Here is a 21,800-nt window from a genome sequence, read left to right as displayed (position 1 = left end):
ACAGCTTTCATCCTTCTGCACCCTTATGCAAACCCTAGGCCTGGACCTTGGTTGGAGAAACCGCTGTGCCAGCACCAGACTCCTTCCAGGCTTGGAGTGATCATCTCCCAGCCAAGATTCCTCTAACAGACGTTTTGCAATGAACTAGCAGGTGGAAAGATTCTTGTTGACTTGCAAGGCAGTCTTCCATCCCAAAAGCAGTTCCATTGAGATGGATTTGGGGTTTTCTTTAAATTCTCCATTCCTGATACTTTCCTCTGCCAGTCACACAGAGACTCAGGCAATGAAGAGGGCCTCAGTAGGATCGAGTGCATCTTCCTTTCTCCAGAAATAGCTCACAGTCTGGTGTCCTAGGGTACCCCTGTGGCTGAGCTCTGCCACCGTCACCTCTGAAGGCTGGACTTGCCTCTTGTAAATGGAGTCTCCTTGACCTCCAGGGACTCTCCAGAGACACTAGGGACTCTCCAGCTCTGAGATTCTGACCCCAGGTGTCCTAGCCTGACAGCCATGACTCCCTTCAGTTGCCTATTCTGCACCTTGCCAGCCTCAAACCCTGAACTCCAGGATCATTCATCTGCTGTCTGTTCTGGACGGGCCCCACTTGCCCTCCAGATCTACTCCCAGCCCTTCCTCACCCTGCTGTGCCTGGAGGCTAACCCATATGGACTGCATCAACAATCCCCACCCTAGGTCTTCCACTGGGGTTCCACCTGCGGGAGGCATGGCAGGAGAGCAGAAGGTAGCAAGAGAGTGACTGCATCACACAGGACTGACTGTGTCCCTCCACCAGGACCCCTGCTCCTGTTGGAAAGCCCTCTTGCTGTCCCAGGAGCTACCTTCTCCCCTTACCTCCTCAAGCCTGGAGTAGTAATGACTCCTACTGTTGCCAGCCTGGTGATTCATTATCCCTTTGGTTTCCCTAAACTCCACCCACTTCTTTATACACAGTATTACATCCCCCACTACCAGGGACCTGGACAGACCTGCTCTTCCGGCCCGCCTCTGCCTCTGCTTGCGGCGCCGTGTTTGCTGGGGGGCTCTTGAGCTGTGTCCCCCAGCTTCATGGAAATCTGGCTCCTCTAAGTGAACACTCCCACTGTCTGTGTCTTGAGCCCTAATTCCACACCTGAGGCCAGTCGTGCCCCTCTCTACAGAATGAGGCTGAGCCAGATGATCCCGGAAATCCCTTCTGACTCCCATTTTCCTCTGCTCTATCTCAGGTACCCTTTAGCCAGATGGCTTGTGTTCAGTCAAATTCCATTTAAGAAAATCCAATGAGCTATCAAAGTGCTTTAGCCAAACATGGCATTCTGGCTGCCACCTTCTCTCCTCTGAACTCCCCCATCTTATTCTCATTGCTCCTTCTCATCGTGTCCTTGGTCAGGATCATTCATGTGTGTCTACCCTTCCAGGCTGCACACTCCCTAGTTCTGGCTTGTGCTTCTGCTGAAGCTCTGTTCCTTTGGCCACCCCCATCCCCCATCTCTGCACCTGGTACAGGGCCTGGTGCCTCGTAAATGCTTCCTACTGCAAATAGTGACTGAAACGGGGGAGTAACTAGCAAGGCCCTGAACACTGTGGATGAGGCTGTACGATAATAACTACTGAGTGCTGGCTACACATCAGGCATGGTATACCCGTCATCTTTCACCCTCACCATGAGACTACTAGGCGGGTGTTATCCCCGTAGTACATATGTGAAAACTGAGGCATAGAGAGGCGACTTGATCCAGGTCCCACCTCCTGACAGGGCTGGGGCCAGAAGTGAAGAACAGGTGCATCTGTCACCGAAGCCTCCCACCTTCCCTCGGCTCTACCCCGCAGGGGTGGGTGGTACTGACAACCAGACCCTGACCCAAAAGGAGACGAGTCTCAACTACAGAATATAGTCAACGGCGAGTGGAAGTGTGCCCTTCTCCGCAGGCCCTTCCAGACTTTCCTGAATGAATCACTAAGACATTAGCACATTCCTGCTTTCTATGAAGCTTGGCCAAAAGGCCTCAAAAGTAATTCGTTCACTTAAATAGGCCAAGTGTTTCCCCAGCAATCTGGTTTATGCTTTACTTGGCCTACAGTCTTGGAGAGAGAGAAAAAAAGTAAACTTTAGCCCAGCCCCTGTGGAAATATACGCCACACGCTCTATGGACCAACTCACCCGCTTCAGAGCTTGCTCCTGCCACACCTGGAGGTAGGGGAGTGGGGCAGGTGACGGCGCAGCTCTGGACAGGCCACCAACAAGAGGAGGTCAGTTGGTAAAGCCTGAGCTACTGAAGCTTTCCTGGCTATTCTCATTCTCATCATGTCATCTGGAAGGGACTCCCCAGGCTCTTGGCAGAGCTTGGAAGCTGGGCTAAAGGATCTGGGACTTGATTCAAAGCAGAGGAGAGTCCCTGAAGGTTTCTGAGCAGGGGAATCACTAACTGAATGCTCACAGTGGTCAGAAACCGTGGGAAGCTACTGTGGATGAGACATGGTGCCAGGTGCTGCATGCATGTTCCAGGCCACCAGACAAGGAGATCTTGGAGGAAACACTCAGACTTCCTCTGTCTCCCCAGACTGGGGCACCCCAAGGGAAGGGCTGTCTCCCCCCTTAGACTGGGGCTCCCCAGTGGCAGGAACTTTCCCTCCCCTGTTAGTTTCTTCCTGCACAAGGAGGGACAAGACTCCACTGCCTGATCACCTTACTATCCTTCGGGGGGCTTAAATGCTGCAGTTGGAAGCATATAACGTAAGATGCCTCCAGTGCTGGGTAAACAGACAGACAGTCAGGGACAGGATGGCCTGCCCAGTGGGAAAGGGGCTGTACCTACCTCCCGCCACTGCTTGTTCTCCATCCCTTGAGTATACATGACACATACTGTGGGGAGAGGAAAAGAAAAGGGTTACCACCCCAGGCCAAGAAGAAGATGGGGGCCCCAATGGGGAGGGCTTGGAGGGAAGCTGCCTCAGGAAAATCAAGCCTGGGTAAAACTGTTGGATCTGGTGGGTAGGGAGACTGGCTTAGAGAAGAGGGCCTAGAACATAGGCATGTCTGAAAGGGGAGCCCATTGGGAGGGGGTCAGGGGCCGTTCACATCTATGCCAGAGCACTACGGAGGGTCTGATGGAAGACTGAGTGCAGAGGCATGGCGGGAGAAAGCATCTGAAACCCGAATCACCCCTTCAGAGCCAAGGCAGCCCTGTGAGGCCCTTTACTATCATCAGCCTCACTTTGCTGATGGGCACACTGAGGCTCAGAGGAGGCCAATGGCCAGTTGAGGTCATATACTGAGTGGCACTGCTCAGGGCTGCAACCCTGGACTCCAAAATCAGTGCTGTTTCCCCCAGACCACAGCCAAATGGGGCTTTTTCCCTGGGCCCGAGAACTTCTGGCTCCAGACACCCTGACTGCCCAGCCCCGCTCAGTTGTGTTGAGGCCTCACAAGAATAAGGACTGGAAAGGGTTAGAGTCCCCAGTCCTCTTCCTCCACACAGTATCAGTGCAGCATTCAACAGCCTGGATGCACCTGCAACGGTGCCTGGCACCTAGTTAGCGCTCGGTAAGGGCGCAGTCCTGGTGTCTTGCTATTGTCACTGTTATTGTTGTCAGAGCAGGACTTACATGGGTCAGACTTGGAAAACATGTCTTTGTCCAAAAGGTTCCTGAAAAAGGGAAAGAGGAGGAGTTAGGGCAGCCTGAGGAGAGCAGGCTGGCAGGAAGTTCAGGCCCCTACCAAGGCCAGAAGGCTGCCTGGGGCCTGGCCTCAGGCAAAACAGGAAGAGCAGGAGGCCCCGCCCCTCAAACGTACAGTTATTAGGTAAGTGCCCTGGAGGCTCCTCGGCACTGCTTTCTAAGGAGCAGGGACCACACTTCCCACCCCTGCCGTCACCGTGCGTGCCCCACTCCTGCAACCCCCACTCTCGGGCCAAATCTCAGTCTGCCCAATGTCTTAGCCTATCCTAGAAATTCTTACTATGTCTCTCTCTCCCAAAAATAAAATAAAATAAAGTAATCAACAGAGAAGACAAGTAGTGACTGTGCCATCTTACTACACTGATGGACAGTGACTGCATTGGGGTATGGGGGGGACTTGATAATATGGGTGAATGTAGTAACCACAATGTTTTTCATGTGAAACCTTTCATAAGTGTGTATATCAATGATACCTTAATTTTTAAAAAAAATAAAAATTTTTTAAAAAGAAATAAAATGAAGTTTAGAGAAATGTTAGATTCCAAAAAAAGTCAAACAGACCAACCAAAAACTAGCTAATCTCTTTTGGGAACATGAGAAAGCATGTAGAAATACAGGCTTCTAACAAACAGGAAACAGGAAAGATAAAAGAATATCATCAATAATTAAAGGTACAGATCAGTATAGCATAGACTCAACAAATAATTTTTGATTGGTGGAATTAGATTCACAAAAGAAACATGGCTTAAATTTTGACTACTAAAATACAAATGTAATGAATTACAATAATTACAAATGATACACATGCATTCTATAATGTGATTATTTCCTGCATATTAGTATAAAATGGAGTTCCTGGGTTACATAGACAATTTTTGTTAGATTTTAAAATCTATTATTTATCCAATAAAATTTCCTCCTCTAAAAAAAAAAAAACATATCCATCTAGTGTCTCATTCTTTCAGGGCTCTACTTACAGCCAGTTTATTTGACTGTCTCATCTGTGCTGACAGGTTAATGAATTACACCTCCCAGGGGATGCAGACTCATTTGAACAGGGTCCTTCTGTGGTCAAGGCCAGAGCTAACACACAGCCCTGATAATGGGACCTGAAGGCACTGCAGTAAGATGATGGACACATTTGGGGACTAAGGTCTTTGAACAGGTGCTGAGCTCCTCCAGCCCTGCCTCTGAGCAAAACAGCTCCCACTCACTGTACCTCAATGGGGGGCCAGGCACTGAGCCAACTGGTCTGCAAATATTAGCTCCCAACCCTCACGCTGCCCTGAAAGGTGAGTATTAGGTTGGCATCACCCCATCTTACAGATGTGGAAGTGGAGATCAGGCGAGGGTATGTCCTGCACACCTGTGCCTCATTCTACAGTGACCTACTGCTGTCAGGAAGCAACATAGCCCACTGGGAGCTTGGTTTTAGGCTGGAAAGTGATGAAACCTCTCCGAACCTCTGTTTCCTCATCCATAGGATGGAGACAGTAGTGCCAGCCTTGAAGATTGCTGATGCCCTATCCCATCTCCTCAGCCTTCCTAGTTTCTGTACATATCCACGGTTTCCTCTTGCATCTGCTTCTCTCCCAAGGGCTTTCTCTGGCAGGCCAGGCTGCAAATGTCAGGAAGTTTAAGCTCCCAGAGTAACCTTCAATCAATGATGGGCATGAATTGGGGATAAATACCCAGCTTCCACATTGCCCTCCCCACCTCCACACCTGGACAGCTCTGAGGGTGCTCTTCTCAGTCTCCCAGAGGGACCAATGGGACCAATCCCCAGGGGCCCACCAGGAGATCTACTCATTAAGACCCTTGTTGATTTGGGCAAGGGCCCACTCACACCTCACCTTGAAGGGGCAGCCCAGGAGCCCTCCTGCCTGTGTGAGCTGCCCGCTCCTTCTCACACTGCCCTCAAGTTAAGCTCTGCTCTCACCAGCCTTCTCAGCCTTGTCCCAACTCCCTTCCAGATGTCCCCAGGGGTATTCTCACCTCCCTCCTCCATTCCCACACTCCCCTGTGGACCCCAGTGCCCCTTGAACCCTTTCCCAGAAATGAGAAACGATTGGCACTGGTGTGGGTGGCTTCTGGAGAGCTAACTCCAAATGTCAAAGCTGGATGGGACCCTCGGGGTCATCTTCTCCTTGAAGAGGGGGAGACTAAGGCCCAGGGACATGCAGGGAGTAGCCACACCCCACAGCAAGAAGTGACCAAGCCAGAGAAGTTTAGAAGGAGACCTCATCCTGGGTCATCATCCCTGAAGCCATCAGAAGTGACAGCCGGTCTGGGCAACTTGACTCCACAGTCAACCCCACTGCCCATGACCCCCATCCCAAGATGGGAGCCAAAGCCTGACAGACAGACAGACAGACAGACAGATGCAGCAGATGCAGCCTGGTGCTGGCATGGGCATCCCCTACTGCCTGGGGAGGCCCCAGATGGTGCTTATGAATCACCCCAGCTCCAGCCCCTGAGCAGATTCCCAAGATGTCCCAGAGAAAGACATCCCTATTCTCCATCCCAGTGTCTTTATTTAGCGGCCTCTCCCCAAAGGCAGCCATCCCCATCTAGCCCTCCATGACCGTACAGCCACACAACCAACCCCTCTACTGACCCCACCATCCCTCTGCCACAGGCTCCCAGCTAGCCATCACTTTGGAAGCCATCTGATGAACCTCGCAGCCCAGTGCAGTGATAGCTAAGACAGCTTTGAAAAGTAGGCAGAAGGGGCTTCAGGTAAGATATCACTTTTGTGTATGCTCATCCACACCAAGGTGGGCTGACCTACACCTGCGCTGACCACTTTGTCCTGCAGTGTGCTAGACATGGGGGCAGGAGCATCTGTCTTGATTTAAAAAAAAAAAAGAACAAGATGCCTTAATACCAAAGATGACCACCGTAGCAGACCACGAGACATGCTGAAGAGCTTGAATGTAATAAAAAGGGTTGTCGGGGGTGGGACGTCTCTACTCAAGCAAATGCTGGGGTTTATCTTTGAATTCTATAATTACATAAAATCCTATAATGTTCCAGCTGAAAGGGACCTCAGAAGTCACATTTCCCATTCCTGTACAACTCAGGAGACTATGAGACTCAGAGAGGGCAGTTGACTGGCCCAAGGTCTCTTCCAGGTGTGGCTCTGGAGCTCAGACTTAGTTCCAGATATCTATGCGAGTGAGAAAGACAGAGAGACCTTGGAGCTCAGCCTTGGGGTTGGGGGAGGGTAGGATGGGCTCCTACCTTCAAAGAGAAGCAAGAAATAAGTGGGGCTTTTCTTGACCCTGCCCAACCTCATAGCTGGGCAAGAGGCACAGTGCTAGACTAGGAAACAGAATCCAGCCACCTAGCTTCAGTGGCTCCCTGCCCAGTGACCTCAGGACTCCCACTGAGGCCTGGGGCATGGGTCTTCCTGGCGGGTAATGCAAACCCTCTACCCTCCGCTGTGTTGAGATTACCTTTACCATCCTTCCATACTATTCCATATCTTTACCATACCATTCCTATCCTTCCTCTTCGATTTTACCTCCTCTGGGCAAACACTGACCAACAACCATTTCCTTCCCCTCCCCTGAGCTCTCTCTGACCTGTAGTGGGCAATCCTTGACTTACAGAACCCCCCACTGTACTCAGCACACCCTGAGCTGCAAAATCAGGGGTACATCTGTCTATCACACCAGCTGTGCGCTCCTCTGGGGCAGCTGCCCCACCTCTGCTACAGGCCAGCACCTGACTCAGAGCAGAGGGAGGCCTGGCCAGTTGGATGGATGACAGAACACCAAAAAGAATGTGGCCGTGTGGGTGAGCAAAGCTCTTGTCTCCCCAAGTACATGGTGCCTGGTCATGCTCTGGGCCAGCCCCTCTGCTTATTTTTGGTTATAGAGCCTAATGGTTAAGTGCATAGGCTGCAATCAGACAATCTGGGTTCACATCCCAGCTCTGGTCAAGTTATTTGTCTTCCTTGTGCCTCACTTCCCACATCTGTAAAGTGGGGCTAAACAGTTTCTCCCTCAGGTCTGCTGTGGTGCCTTGGCCTCAGTAAGGCTCGTTAGACAGTCAGTCATCAGCAGCCTGGAGCTGAGCACAGCAGTCACTCTTCTGGTGGGTGTCCCACACTTGCTGACTAAGGAGAGGCAGGGTGGGCACATAAGCCATCGCCACTCTCACCGGTCCAAGGAGGCCCACCCCCAACACACACACTCCTGGCACCCCAATGCAAAATGATGTTGAACCCCCCCACACACTGGCTGAGAGCAGCCCTTTCACCCCAGCCTCAGCCTCCTCCTTGGCCTCTCTTCCTTTTCCCATCTCAGCCTGGAGGACCCTCAGCCTCTTTGCCTAGGTCCCTGCACCCTACATCCCTCCCTGATCCTTCACCTGATCCACACCTGCCCCATCTGTGCTTTGTCCCAAGTGCCTGTCCTGACAGAAGCCTTGGGGTCCACTGAGCCTGCTGTCCTGGCCTTGAGATGGTGGCTTCACCCCATGAGCAATGGGTCTTTCACTTCCTGGGACTTGCCCTTGCCCCCATTTGTAAAAAGGAAGATTCTTGGGCCCCAATAATCTGGTTTTGTAGGTCCGGACAGGGCCCCAGAGACCATCTTTAAACAAATTTCACCCATCCCCTGACCCCTGCTACACACATTGTAGTGGTCCAAATAACACATGTCTGGATCTGGGCCTTAGGGACTCAGCATCCCCCACTGCAACAAGCACACATGGATACACTGCGTGAAGGCCCTTACAGGATCCCCACCCCATCCCCTGAGGACCCTGAAGCTCAGAGATGGTGAGTGACTTGTCCACAGGCACACAGCCAGTAAGAAGCTGAGGGGAAGAAACCAGGTCTTCGGCCCCAAAGCAGGGGACTGAAGGTTGGAGACACCAGACCATAAGTGCTTTTCTCCACTTTCTGTCTTTGGAGAGCTCAAAGAGAAATTTTTCCAACAGCAAAATGTACTGTTTCCCCAAAACAGCATAAAACCCTTCTGCAGTCCACAAGGCAGCCTGGAGCTTGCCTTCCTTTGTTCCTTAAATCAAGGCTGGAAGCAGAGCCGAGGCCCCCTTTCCTCCCCACTCTCCCCCAGGGGATCATTCCCAGTTCAGTGGCAGCAAAGAATGACCATGGCAGTGGAGGCAGAAGTCTCCAAGCAGGACTCCCAACACAGGGAGGAGGCAGACAGGCTGACATGAGAGCTCCTAGGTGGTGCTAAGGGGGGGACCTGAGGATGACACCCTCCCACCTGGGAAGCTTAAAAGAATTGGAAGTAGAAGCTAGGGGAGAGAAGACATAGCCCTGCCCTTGGGGAGCCCCAGTCTGAGGGGGGACATGGCTCTGACCTCAGGGAACCCCAGTCTGAGGGAAGACACAGCCCTGCCCTCGGGAAGCCCCAGTCTGAGGGGCAGATGCATCCCTGCCCTCAGGGAGCCCCAGTCGGACGGGAGAAACAGCCCTGCCCCTGCCCTCAGGGAGCTCCAGTCTGAGGGGAGACACGGCCCTGCCCTCGGGGAGCCCCAGTCTGAGGGGGAGACATTTGTTCTTGAGCTGAGCTGCTCGGTGACCTGACCATCACACATCCTGGTTGTCTCTAAATAAAGCCCATAAATGCTGCATGGATGTATTAAGCAATGACTGGCTGCAGCACAGAAGGGAACAGTTAAAAGCACTGACCCTCAGCTTCTCCTGGACCATGGACACCCAGAAACTGTAAGAAAAGCATGGCATATTGGCATATATGGACACATTTTTTTTGGAGTTTCCATCATATTCCCCAAGAGATTCATGAGGCTAAAAAGGTTTTAAAAGGATGGTTTATCTTCTCCCAGCTATCCTCCCTAAGCATCCCTCCAACCTCTGGCAAAAAGTGGGGGATGTTGAGAGCAAAGACTTGGAGCTTCATTGCTGGATTCAAAACCCAGTTCTGCCTCTTACTAGCCTCTCTGTGCCTCAATATTCCCATTTGTAAAGTGGGGGTAATGACAGTCCTTCTCTCCTAGGGGTTTTTTGATAATTAATAGAGTTCATATATGCAAAATAGTCAGAATGGTGTCTGGCACAGAGTAAGTTGCACTTCACTGCTTAACATACAGCAAGTTCTCACTAAAGGCCTGCGGAGAACGGAGTGGCTTTAGGGACGCCCCACGTTCTTGCTGCCCTGCTCCCAAGTGCTGGGCTAAGGCAGGACTTTGAATGCTTGCATACCCTTGCCCATCACTGCCCATCTGGCTGGGTGCCCTTCTTTGAAGGGAGCAGAATGGGGACAGGTGAGCCACCATAGGGGAGAAACAGGAATCCTGAGGAGGCCCCCCAGAGACCCCTGAGCTTGGGGACCCACAAGCAATAGCCCATTTCTCTATTGAGCAATGCAACACCAAACATCTGGTTACATCCCTCAGGCAGGCAAAGAGGGTTGACATTAATCACAAATGTAATCTGAACCAAATCCTTTGTTGGGTGCCTAACCTGTGATACCCTGTTCACCCTTCATATCAATGCCAGGAGGTAGACATGGCCCCATTCTACACGCAGGGCAGCTGCAGCTGAGAGGTGTACACAATGTCACCCAGCTTGCCAGGGCTTGTGCTGAGAATGAACTCGGAATCCCAACACCGTTTGGAGGTGCCAGGGGAATGGGGGAAGAGCATCTGCAAAACCCAGGGTCCCCCAAAACCATCTCAGCCAACTGTGGCTCTTACATGCTCACGCCCATTTCTTGCCCCCAGCCTCATGGGGATGTTCCCAAAGGAAGGTGAAGAACTGGAGGGCTCTCCGTTTCCTCCTTCCCTGCTCCCTTCCTAACAGGCAGCAGTAACCCAGGAAGAGGTGAGGAGGGAGCTGGGGAGGGGAGGGACATTGGCACCCAGCCCCTGGCACTTGCCTATCTCCCCTTTCAGATCCCATTCCTCACCCGCGTGCAATGTCTCCCTGCCAAGCCACCTCACCAAGGTCTAGAAAGCAATTTTCACATGGCTTAAAGAGCTCTCCTTTCTCCAGTTATTTGCATTTTTATTATTATTATTATTATTATTGTCCCTCCCATGCTGCATGGCAGCGGGAAGAGAGCAAGAGCTCTGGCCTCAGATGCAGCCAAACTGGAAGCTCCACATGGCCACACGGTAATTCTGTGACCCCGGACAAGCTACTTAATCTCAGTTTCCTCATTTGTGCATGGGGTCACAACCTGCCTTCTGCAGTTGTGAAGCCAACAGCTTAAAGTAGAAACGTAGGAAGTATGCTTGATCCCCCTCTCCCATATGCCCACTCCTGTCCCATTTGTCAAGTCTGAAGGTTTCTGCTTCAAAAACACATGCTTAATTTGTTCAGTCTTCCCCACTCTACCATCACCATCGTTTCTCACCTGGATGCTGCAGGGGCCTCCTGCCTAATAGTGCCTCAATTCCTGCCTCTCCCCACCCACCACCAGTCCATTCTCTTCACAATAACCAGAGAAAATTTTTTCAGAAAGCAAATCAGGTCATATTACTTCTGCTCACCAATCCACCCCCACCAGATGCTATTAGAATAATAAAACTCCTTAACATATAAATCAAGTATAAAAATCAAATGAATAATCATATCTGACTTGATTGTTTATAGTTCATGATGCGTGATCAAAACCGAAAGTTTCTGTGATATGACTGCCCTTGCACTGTTCACCATGTAAGAACTTGTTCATTATACTTCAGAAGATTGGAGACTGTTGAGAGTTAGGCTTGGGGTTGATTAATGATTGTGCATTGAGTCCCCTATGCAGAATTTTATTGTTGTTAACAACCATTTGATCAATAAATATGAGAGATGCCCTCTCAAAAAAAAAAAAGTAAGAGTAATAGTTCCACTTGAAAAAAAAAAAACAACTCCTAGCAAGGGTCACAAGACCATGATTTGCATCCCCATTTCCTCTCTGAAATTATCCTCCTCCACTCCCCCACCTCTCACACCCTTCCAGCCACACTAGCCTCCCTGCCATTTTGCAAGCATACCAAACAAGGTCTTTTCTGCCACAGGGCCTTTGCACTTGCCATTCTGTCTATCTGAATCACCCTCCCTCCAGATCCTCCCCCTTTGGCTCTCAGCTCAATGTCACCTGCCCATCCTGTCTAAAGCATCCACAACAACCACAGACATATTTGCAGACCACTTATCTCTATCATACATTAGTGGCTTAATAAAAAATATATTTGTTTATATCCCACCCACCTGAACACCCACTGCCAGTGTGAGTGCTATGAGAGAGCAGTTGGTCTATCTTGTTCACCACTATATCCTGAGCACTTCAAATTGTGCCTGGCACAAAGAAGACTCAATAGCAAATGCTTACTACTATCATCAAATGGATGAATGTGTCAGTAGTGTTCAGTTATTGGTACCCATTACCATTATTAAGTTTACTTAGCACATTCCAGTTTATATAAAATTTCACAAATATTTTATCTTTATAACAATTGTGTAGGATATGGACAAGACCAGTATTTCCTCCCATTTTACAGATGGGGAGACTGAGGCTGGAGAACTTAAATGACCTGGTCAAGCTTTCAGAGAAGGTAAGCCAGGAACTGCACTGACTTTCAGTGTCCTGCCCAGGAATCTTCAAGACTCAAAGGCATAAAGCTCTCCTATTGGGACCTTCAGGCACTAAGCTAGGCCAGCAGAGGCAAGGGATATTAGAGGACAGAGGTGCCTTGCAATGTTTTGATATCCCACTGTCTTTTTTTCTTGCCCATGAAACTGGCAGGAAGAGAGGTGATCAGGGGTCCAGCCAAGTTGTGCTTAGAAAATCAGTCTCCAGTCACCTAAAACTGACTGTCTGCCGACTGCAAGAAAATCTAAGGAACCAGCCCTTGGAGACACCAAACTGTAGGCCCCTCGTAGGCCCAGGGAGCTCAGCTAGCCTATGTGTCACTCGGAAAGCCTCCTTGTGGCAGTGGCCATGGCTGTCCACCCAACAAGCATGCCTCATGCTCTTCCTGCTAACAGAATCCACATTGGCTTAGATATCTGATGGAGACACCCTTAAGTCAGAGAAGGTAGCTCCTGTCCCCTGCTGCTATAGACAGCATTGTGTAAGCCCCCAAAATATACATTGTAGCATTACCCCCCAGTGTGATGGTATTTGGAGATGAGGCTTTTGGGAGATATGTATGTAGAGTTATTTGAGGTCATACAGGTGGGGCCCTCATGATAGGATTAGTGCCCTTATAAGACACCAGAGAGCTTGCTCTCTCTGCCATGTGAGAACACAGTGAGCAGGTGGCCGTGAGAAGCCAGGAAGAGAGTCCTCGCCAGAGCCCCATCATGTTGGCACTCTGATCTCGGACTTCCACGTTCAATAACTATAGAAATAAATTTCTGTCATTTAAGCCGCTCAGTCTGTGGTATTTTGCTTTGGCCGCCCAAGCTAACTCATATACTAGTCTAGGAGTGGACACGAGACCCAGCTTTGGCCATTGAAATAGGAGGGGAAGTCTGCTGAGAGATTGTGGCTTGGATTGGGCTTTCCAGATTAAAAGAACTTTTCAAAGGAAGGCCTTGGGCTTTACTTCCTGTTTTGGATGCAGTTGTGAAGCCTGGAACAGAAGCAGCAATTTGTAACAATGAAGCCCACCATTTGGATGGTGGCAGAGTAGAAAGGTATCTGGGTCCTTGATGGCAAAGTGAGCTGACAAACCAGCACTGAGATAATCTATCTCCAAACTCATTTTGATTTGAGAAAAAAACATATTTCAGGTTGAACCACTATCAGATTTTCTGTTATCTGTAGCCAAAGCATCCGTAGCTAACCTGGACTTGTGTGTGCCTCAGTTTTCCAGCCTTATCCCCCTCACCTCCTTCATGCCCTCTTCCCCATGGTAGGTCATCTCCAGTGATGGCCTTGGGTCTGAGCAGGGAGAACTGTGGGCTGGGAGAAGAGGGGTGGTGGGCTACCACGATATGGTCTGTATCCCATGCATGACTGGTGGCCATCCTGCAACTTCCTCTGGTGTCTACTTTCTGGGGATTCCTCCAGTTCTGGGTTTGCCTCCCAGACTCAGAGGTATCTCTGAGCAAGGAAAGCCTCACCCATCCCTGGAGAGAGAGAGAGCACCTATTTCTTGTACCTCCTATTTGCTGTCCACACCCCTACTGTGATCCTCATGGAGACCTCATTCCCAATTTCAGGAAGCCCTCAAGGCTTTGAAGTCTGAGGAAACTGGATTTGGATCCCTTTCTCTAAAACATACTATGTAACTTTGGGCAGGTTCCTTAACCCCTCTGAGCCCTGATTACCTAATCAGCAAAAAAGAGAACTACTACTGTCTACCTCATAGGATTATTGTAAGGCTAAAAAGAAACAGTAATTAGGGTAGGAAGAAATCTAAGATGATCCCCAAGATTCTTGCCCTTGTTGTACAAGCCTGCATAATCCCCTTCCCCTGAGTGTGGGTAGGACCTGGGAACCTGATGGGATGCTCAGTCTTATGATTACTGTTAACTTTATACAAAACAGTCTAAAAGACTGGGGAGAGATTCTCCTGATGGCTTTGAAGAAGTAAGCAGCCATGGTGTGAGAGGCCCATGTGGCTAGGACCTGAGGGCAGTCAGTACCCAGGAGCTAAGAACCACCCTGATCCAACAACCAGCAAGAAAACAGGACCTTAACCTTATAGCTGCAAGGGATTGAATTCTGCCAACAACCTAATGAGTTTGGCTTGGCCCCAGGCCTCAGCTGAGATCATAGGCCCTGCAGATACCCTGCTTCCAGCCCAGGGAGACACTGAGCAGAGGAGCCAGTGAGCAGCGCCTGGGCTAATGACCTACAGAAACTGTAAGATAATAAACTGCTGTTGTTTTAAGCTGCTAGGTTTGTGGTAATTCATTAGGTAGCAATTGAAAACTAATATAATAATCTTAGTTTGAACCAAATTGCTATTTGAGCAGGTCAAAAACAGTTCACTATAGGTAATTGCATATGATTAGCTGAATGCAGATGCAAAGGGCCTAGCACATACTAAGCATTTGATAAATTCCACTGTTACTATTCCCATGGCTCCACTAAAGGGTGCTTTGGCATACTCAACGACTCAGTGCACTTCCTTTTCCCAGTACTGGCTTTGACAGCTGCCACACTGCCCCTAGGCTCCTCCTTCCCCCAAACCGCCTTGCCCTGTGTTAGAAGGAAGAGCTCAAAGCCCATTTACACTCCTCCTGAGAAGCCCATGGCACAGCTCTTGAGCTAGGCTGCCTCTCAGGCCCCAGAGCAGCAAAAACACCAGCGTCAACAGACAGCAGAAAACAACACCTCTAGGGCAGAGGTAGCAGTTGCCCACCAGCCCCATCCTGGCTCCAGGAGAGGGCAGCTGCTTGAGAGATTCCAGGAGGCTAAGCAACCGCCTGCCTCTGGACTCTCCCCTTCTTGCCTTCCCTATGGGTCTCTGGAGCCCCACCACGTGGAACTGTGCATTGCTCCTTACAGGAGGACCCTGCGCAAGGGCAAAGGGTTCGTGTTACATAACAAAACGCAAGGCGCTTTCAAACTAACACACTGGTCTGGATCCCTACATCCAACGACACATAGAGATCTGAAAAATAGTGGGGCCCTTGGGGAATGGGACACTGGAGAGGTAAGCTTTGATTGGGTCTGCAAAGAGGCTAACAAAGACCGGAAAGGTCTGGAACAGACCATCAGAAGAAGGAGAAGCTTGTGGCTCACACCTTCTACAATGTCTGCTGGTATCTGCTTCCACAAATGATCCACCCTCCTCACTTCCCAAAAAAATCTCTTAGAATCTCTAAATGTACACAGAATTTCAAAGAGATCTCAATAAACTGGGGTGGGGAGAGTGGGAATAAGAATCTCCAGCTGGATGAGTTCTCCAGGATCCATATAAACCCTGGGACCCAGTGATAGAGACAGATTTTTATTTACTTTGAGGTGTCAAATAGTAGGCAACATGAATTACTATTCATGGATTAATCTATTTAATCCTCCTGTGATAAGAATTATTATGCCTCCTTTACAGATGAGGAAACCAAGGCACAGGTTGAGTAGTTTCCCTAAGGTCACAGGGACAGAGCTGGGGCTTGAACAGATCCCACAACTCATGTTCTTAACCACTGAGCCAAATAACTACAGGTTTTAAAATAAATTTTTGGTTTGAGTTGACTGCAGTCAATAAAAACAACTGTTTAGGAGTAAACTATAGATTAGCCCAAGAGATACCCTACAGGAAGCAGGGGCCCTAACTTGCCCATCCCACAGTGTCATCTGTCTTCAATGGACACTTGGCTGGGCCTCTGCTGTGCTCCTGTGCTGGGGCTCAGATGTGCCCCTGTACCAAGCAGCTTTGCTCAACTAGGAGTGCCCTAGGCTAGGCATGGCAGGGCGTCAGGTCCTCCCCTGGACAAGAGGAGGGAGTTCCTAGGGCTACAAGAGGTGGCAGGGACCTTTCCAAGGAGCAGTGAGGGAAAGGAGCTGGCTCCCAGTCAGGCTACATTGGCCCACTCATCTCCAGCTGCCCATTCTAAAGCCTCCTGGAGTTACCCTAACAACCCCTCTGCCTGCCCTGCTGTTCCCTGCCCACCAGCAGGTGTCACCTAGATGCTCTGGGCAAGGGCACCCATAGCTTCCTGCCCTGGGGCCCAGTTAGTGTTGACCATGGGATGCAGGGGAGGACTTGAGTCTCCTTATTGGTGACAATGGAGCGCAGAATATGCTAGAGAAAGCCATTCTGTGCAGCTCTTTCTCCTCCTCCTCTCCTGCTTTTCCTTCTCTCCCTCTCTGTTCTAAAATCTGGATGGCTGGACCTGATTGAGACAAAAAGATGATGTACAGTTTCAAGTCCACCCAGAGCATTTTCTCGCCGCCCACCCCTCCCCCCTCTCTATTCCAGGTTTCTCCTCCCTCCATACCCCCTTCCTACCAAAGCCCACTTTCCCACCCTCTGGCTTTCAGAAAAGTAGAAGCAGGGCCTGGGTGAGCTTCTCTTCAGGCTGATGGGTCATGTTCCCTGGGAAGGAATGGACACCCAAGCTGATCCCCGACTCATATCCCCCAGGAACTCAGATACACCCCCACATCTCTTAGGCAGAAGGTTTGAGCCTTTTGGACACCTCCATTTCCAAAGAGCACACAGGAGGGGCCAAGAGTTTTTGCCTTACAGTCACCATTGTAGCTACTTATTGAGCACCTACTGTGTGCCAAGGAAGTGCAAAGTAGTATGCTGGGTGCTTCAGGACCCTTTACTCTTTTAAGTTAATTCTTCCAACAGTATTTGTTGAGTACCTATCAAAACGGGTGCCAGCCACCCGTCCAAACATGGGAGCTACCTCGGCAAAAAGGGTTTCTAAGCAAACACAGGCTCATTGCTTGCACTTGACAAACCAGTTTAGTTGGAGGAAACCAAGGCTGAAAGTTTGCCTCAAGTGGTGGAGCAGATTCTGTTTTAAGGTGTCTTAACTCCAAAGCTACCATGCCGTAGGTGCTCTCTGCCTTTCTGCTCTCCCCTGAAGTAGAAGATCCATGGTTCTGAGTCAAGGTGGGGATCCCTGCCCTCAAATGCTTCTGTGATTGCTTTGGGGGAGGAGGGATGATGTCTACACACCTGAATTGTCTTCACAGGTTGGGTGCTTAGTATATGACTGACCTCGTGGCCCCGGCTGAGTACTAAGGACCCAGGGGACACATAAGACAATGATTCTGGCTGGGTGTCTCATGGGTGAGAAGGATGGCTGGAAGTAGGGGAGCATGAGGCCAGGCTTTTCAAGATGGTGGGGAAATGAACTGGCAGAGATGAATGTGGGGTGAAATCTGGATGGGGACTGGGTTGTTCAGAGGCTGGGAGATGAGAAGGATCCTTAGACAGCTCTGACACAGGCATGACTAAGGGCTAGGAAGATGCATCAGATGCAGGGATGTACGCCCCACAGGAGAAGGGAGGGCAGGCTGTGGCAGCTGCTGAAGGCTGAGGAGGTGAGACTGGAGCTAATGGGCCATCAGAAATCTCCCAGCAGATTAATCGCAAGATCCACATGGCGTCTGGAGATAATTCTGACAGCACTGTGTATATGGGGGAGACATGGGAGTTATCACCAGAGCCCTGAACGGCTGGGCTTAGGGGGCAGCGACGTTCCACCTCACTGGCCCTCACTCCCACTCACCTTCAAATCCCCCCAAATCCCCCCTCCCTCACACCTCAGCCAAGCTCCTCTAGCTCTGTCGATACCTCCCCAATGTCACAACTTTGGAATACAGGGTTGGGGCTATGAGAGTGGCTGAAGGGTCTGATCAAAGAAGGTCCTGAGAGTGGATGGGGCAGGCAATTTGGAACCTGGGTAGAGCGACGACTCCAGAAATGCTGTGGTCATTTGGGGCAGGGGGAATGGCATCTCCGGGATGATGAGGTGGACCACACCTGGGTCACAGAGTTCCTCACAGTCCCAGCAAGGCAGTGATCCTGGGCCAGCCACAGGGCAACTGCATTATGGAAAAATCCCTCCTTCCCCACCTGTATCCCCTTAGTGCCTGGGGCAGCCTTCCCCTCAGCTAGAAGCTGGGGGGCACCCAGCTTTTAGAGGAGTCAGCCCCAAAGACTGTGAAATGACTGAGAATTTGGGGGCGGTAGCCCACAAAAACACTACCCTCCCTCCCCTGCTGGACTCCAAAATTCCACACTCAGTGTTCTAGTCCTTTGGCTTAAGGTATTGTACCCAAGTTATTGTTTGTCTGATGGTGCCACTTTAAGTTGTTATCAGGTATCCACACCTCAGTATGAATGAGTCAATCTGATCTTTTCCAAGAGTCAGTTTTGTTGCTGGAAGAGAAGAAAGGCTTTAGAGTCCTGGGGTCTAGGACGGTGGGAGCGGTGGGGGAGGAGAAGATGAGGAAGGGGGCAAAGGAAGGGGAAGAAGAGAGGAAAAGAGGGCACAGGGCAGAGGGGGAAGAGATGAGGAAAATCACTCTCTTCTCGATTTGGGGAGGGACTGATCAGAATTAGCCTGTGCAAAAACTGGTAAAGCCTTCACTACCTCCCTCTCCCGACTTGGGCGCCTGGACCCCCTATTCCTGCGTGCAAACTTTCCCGGATACGACCCCAAGCCTGGCTTCCCATTCCGCGGTGGCCACCGGCGGCTGGGCAGCGGCTCTTGCCTAGAAGGAGGGGCGCGTCCTAGAGGAGAGGACACTTTGGAAGGGGGCGTGCGGAGGTAGGGTCGAAGCGGCAGGGGCCGCGGGGCTCCAGGTCCAGGGGTGGCGCAGGGGGACCCGGACAGCGGGCGGCTCACCTGCAGGACACGGTGATCTCCACCTTGGTGGCCGGGATGCTGCCCGCCAAGGAGTCGAACTCGCTCAGCGACGCCATGTCCTCGGGCTGCTCCATCACCCACCGCACCCCCCACCCCACCCCAAATTAGTCAATCCTTGCCCGTTTCACGCCTCCTCCAGAGCGACTGAAACCCTGGACTCTCCCCCAACTCCGGAGCCGGGGCTGGGCGGCAAAGGGCGGAGAGAGGAGCGCGAAGAGGGGGCGTGGGAAGTGAGCGAGGGAAGGGGGGCGGAGGGAGCGGGAACCTCGGATAGAGGAGGGGGTGCGGGTGACGCGGCGAGGAGGCTGGGGGCCCAGCGGAGAGGGGCAAGGTGCCCCGGGAGCTGGGGCGCGGCGGGGAGAGGCGGAGGGTGCGGGCGCCAGGAGGGGCGCGCGGAGTCGTGGAGAGCGACCCGGGCAGGGGACGTACAGCTTCGGGCGTGGGCAGGAGTGCCGGAGGGGGAGTAGGCGTGAGGGGCCGGCTGGGGCGCGGGCGGCGGGGGCGGCTGGACGCCGGCAGCGCGGAGCCGCAGCGCCGGGACCGCGCCGCCTTTCGCTGGGTCTCGGCGCCGGCGGCGGCGGGGCTGGGGACGAGGCTGCGAACGCCGCCTCCTTGGCTCCGGCTCGGGCTTCGGGGCTCCCAGGCTACGGGAAAGTCAAATCTGCCCGAAGCGGCCGCCTCCCGCCACGCCGGGCGGGCTGCGTGCGGGGAGAGCGAGCGCCGGAGGGGGCGCCGCAGGGGCCTGGGAGGGGCCGCGGGCGGGGTCTGCGCGCGGGTGTGAGTCTGAGTGCGTGTGTGCGCGCGTGGGGACGCGGCTCCAGATGCTGGGAGCCCGGGGGTGATGAGAGGAGATGGCCCCGGCCGTGCGCGCCTCCATCTGCGCCCACCCCCTCAGGGGTCTCCATACCGGGGCTGGGAGAGCGTTGTGTGAATCGGGGGGCGTCTGTTTGAGGAGGGTCTGTGCGGGGCGGGGGTTGGGTAGGACGTGTGCAAAAGAGACGCCGCCACTCCCAGAGGCTTAAGGCTCTGCTGAGGGTGCGTACCACCAGGGAACGGGTTTCAGTCCAAAAGAGGACTCCACCTCTCCTGGGGAGCATGTGGGGACGACCCCAGCGGCCGGAGGGGCCGCCTTGGTTTCCTAGCGAGGGCCCTTAGGCCTAAGCAGGGTTGATGCAGGGGCGCTCCCCAACCCACCTCAGGTTCCCGCGGGGCCTAAGCCACGCGCTAGCACACTCCCCATCCCCCACCCGTCGTGAGCCAGCCCCCGGGTCTAGAAGCTTCCTCTACTAGACTGAGGGGGCGGTTCGAGCTCCTGGGTCTTCTCGGCAACCAGCACCAAGTGGGCGCCTGCTGTGTGCGGAGGCTCTGATCCTTGCCCTGGGAGTGAGGGGAGAGTTGAGGCACCTCTCAGGCGGCCGCCTTCCCAGCCAGACCTCTAGCGAACCGGGGCTGGGCAGACCTCCCCAACCCATGCCCAGCTTGGCCCTTCCAGGCCTAGGGTTGCAGCGCTGTGGAGTCTCCCCGAGTTGCGCGCGTGGACTCGCTTCCAGAAAACCCTCGCAGACCTTCCTCATCCTCACACTAAGCTTTGCTGAGATGGAGCCTTCTTTTCAGCGCCCAACACCCGGCGCTTCGCCCAGACTCATCGCTGTGGCAGGGGAGGGACCAGGGAGGCCAAGAGCCTGAGGCTGGACCGGGAAAAGCCACGCCTTCTGGGCCTTGCCTTTGGCAGCCGGCCTTAACTGGCGCGTCGAAATTCTGTTTGAAGTCAGTTCCCAAAACGTCAGATATAGCCAGTCAAAGATAAATGTAAGAACACATTCGTCAACCTGGCTTATGTGTTTTCCATTTACCCAGGGCTTGGGATTAGCTGGACTCGGTTCTGTCACCTGGGACCTATATATAGCAAGGGGCAGAGGCACTGGGATACCCTGGGCTGTGGGGTGTGGCTGGGTTGCAAGGTCGCACTCCAGGTTTGGGCACTCCAGGTTTGGGCATGAGGCTGTCTCTCCACGGAGAATGATTCAGGTCATCTTTCCCGAGGCTTGGAGTCTCTATGCCCTTCACCCTCCCTCTCTGCCACATACCAGTTGTAGACGATGATCCAAGAATAACTTATGTGATATGTTATCCATTCATTCCACCAGTATTTACTGAGTACCTGCTGTGTGCCTGACTCAGTGCTAGGGACACTTGGAAAACTTCCTTGGCAACAATGATAACCACTATTCTATTTTCAAAGAGCCTATCCTGGGCCAGATATCATGCTATTTTTTTTAAAAGATATTCACATACCATAAAATTCACCATTTTAAAGTGTATAATTCAGTGATTTTTAGTACATTCACAAGGACCATGCATGATTTTAAATTCTCAAAATAATTATAGAGTGAGGTGTTGTAAGTCTGGGAAAAGGAAATCCTGGAGCAAAATACCTCTAAAAACCAAAATCAGTCAAAGGGAGAAATAAGGTTTAAAACCCGTTTATTGCTTACAAAACTGCAGTCCAGCCCATCTCTCCCTCCTGCTCAAGCAGCCACAACACCAGCCCTCCCCCTCACCTCTCAGGTACAGATAAGCCCTCTGTTGCCCAGGTAATTACCCATTGATATGGAGATGAACTTCGCCATCCCTGAGGAAAGATGCAAATGATCTAAAGCCTACTTGTTTACACCTCTGAACGCCTGTTGATAATGTAGATGAACCAAAGCCAGGCGAGAAATTCTGGATATGTTTCAATTTTACCCACAGGTGTTATTATCTACACTTAATAAATAAGGAAGCTAGTGCCCAGAGAGGCTAAGTAACTTGCCCATAGTCACTCAGCTAGGAACTGGCAGAGTGAGAA

At 51.8% G+C, this 21,800-nt stretch overlaps 1 protein-coding gene across 2 annotated transcripts in view; it reads right to left on the bottom strand.

The window, feature by feature from the left end:
• Nucleotides 1-19,655, bottom strand: part of CPNE5 (copine 5) — an 88,593-nt gene extending 68,938 nt beyond the window's left edge. The window contains exons 1-3 of one of the 2 annotated variants that reach the window (XM_017643531.3): nt 18,932-19,655; nt 3,601-3,641; nt 2,811-2,857 (exon numbers count right to left, since the gene is read on the bottom strand). In XM_017643531.3, coding sequence (XP_017499020.2) covers nt 2,811-2,857; nt 3,601-3,641; nt 18,932-19,026 — 183 coding nt within the window. In that variant the 5' untranslated portion in view covers nt 19,027-19,655. The remainder of the gene's footprint in view (nt 1-2,810; nt 2,858-3,600; nt 3,642-18,931) is intronic. The other variant, XM_017643532.3, reaches the window with a different exon arrangement.
• Nucleotides 19,656-21,800: the final 2,145 nt, after the last annotated feature.

Source organism: Manis javanica, chromosome 16 (genome assembly GCF_040802235.1).
Source record: "Manis javanica isolate MJ-LG chromosome 16, MJ_LKY, whole genome shotgun sequence".
NCBI lineage: Eukaryota > Metazoa > Chordata > Mammalia > Pholidota > Manidae > Manis > Manis javanica.
This window is presented reverse-complemented; position numbering and strand designations above follow the sequence as displayed.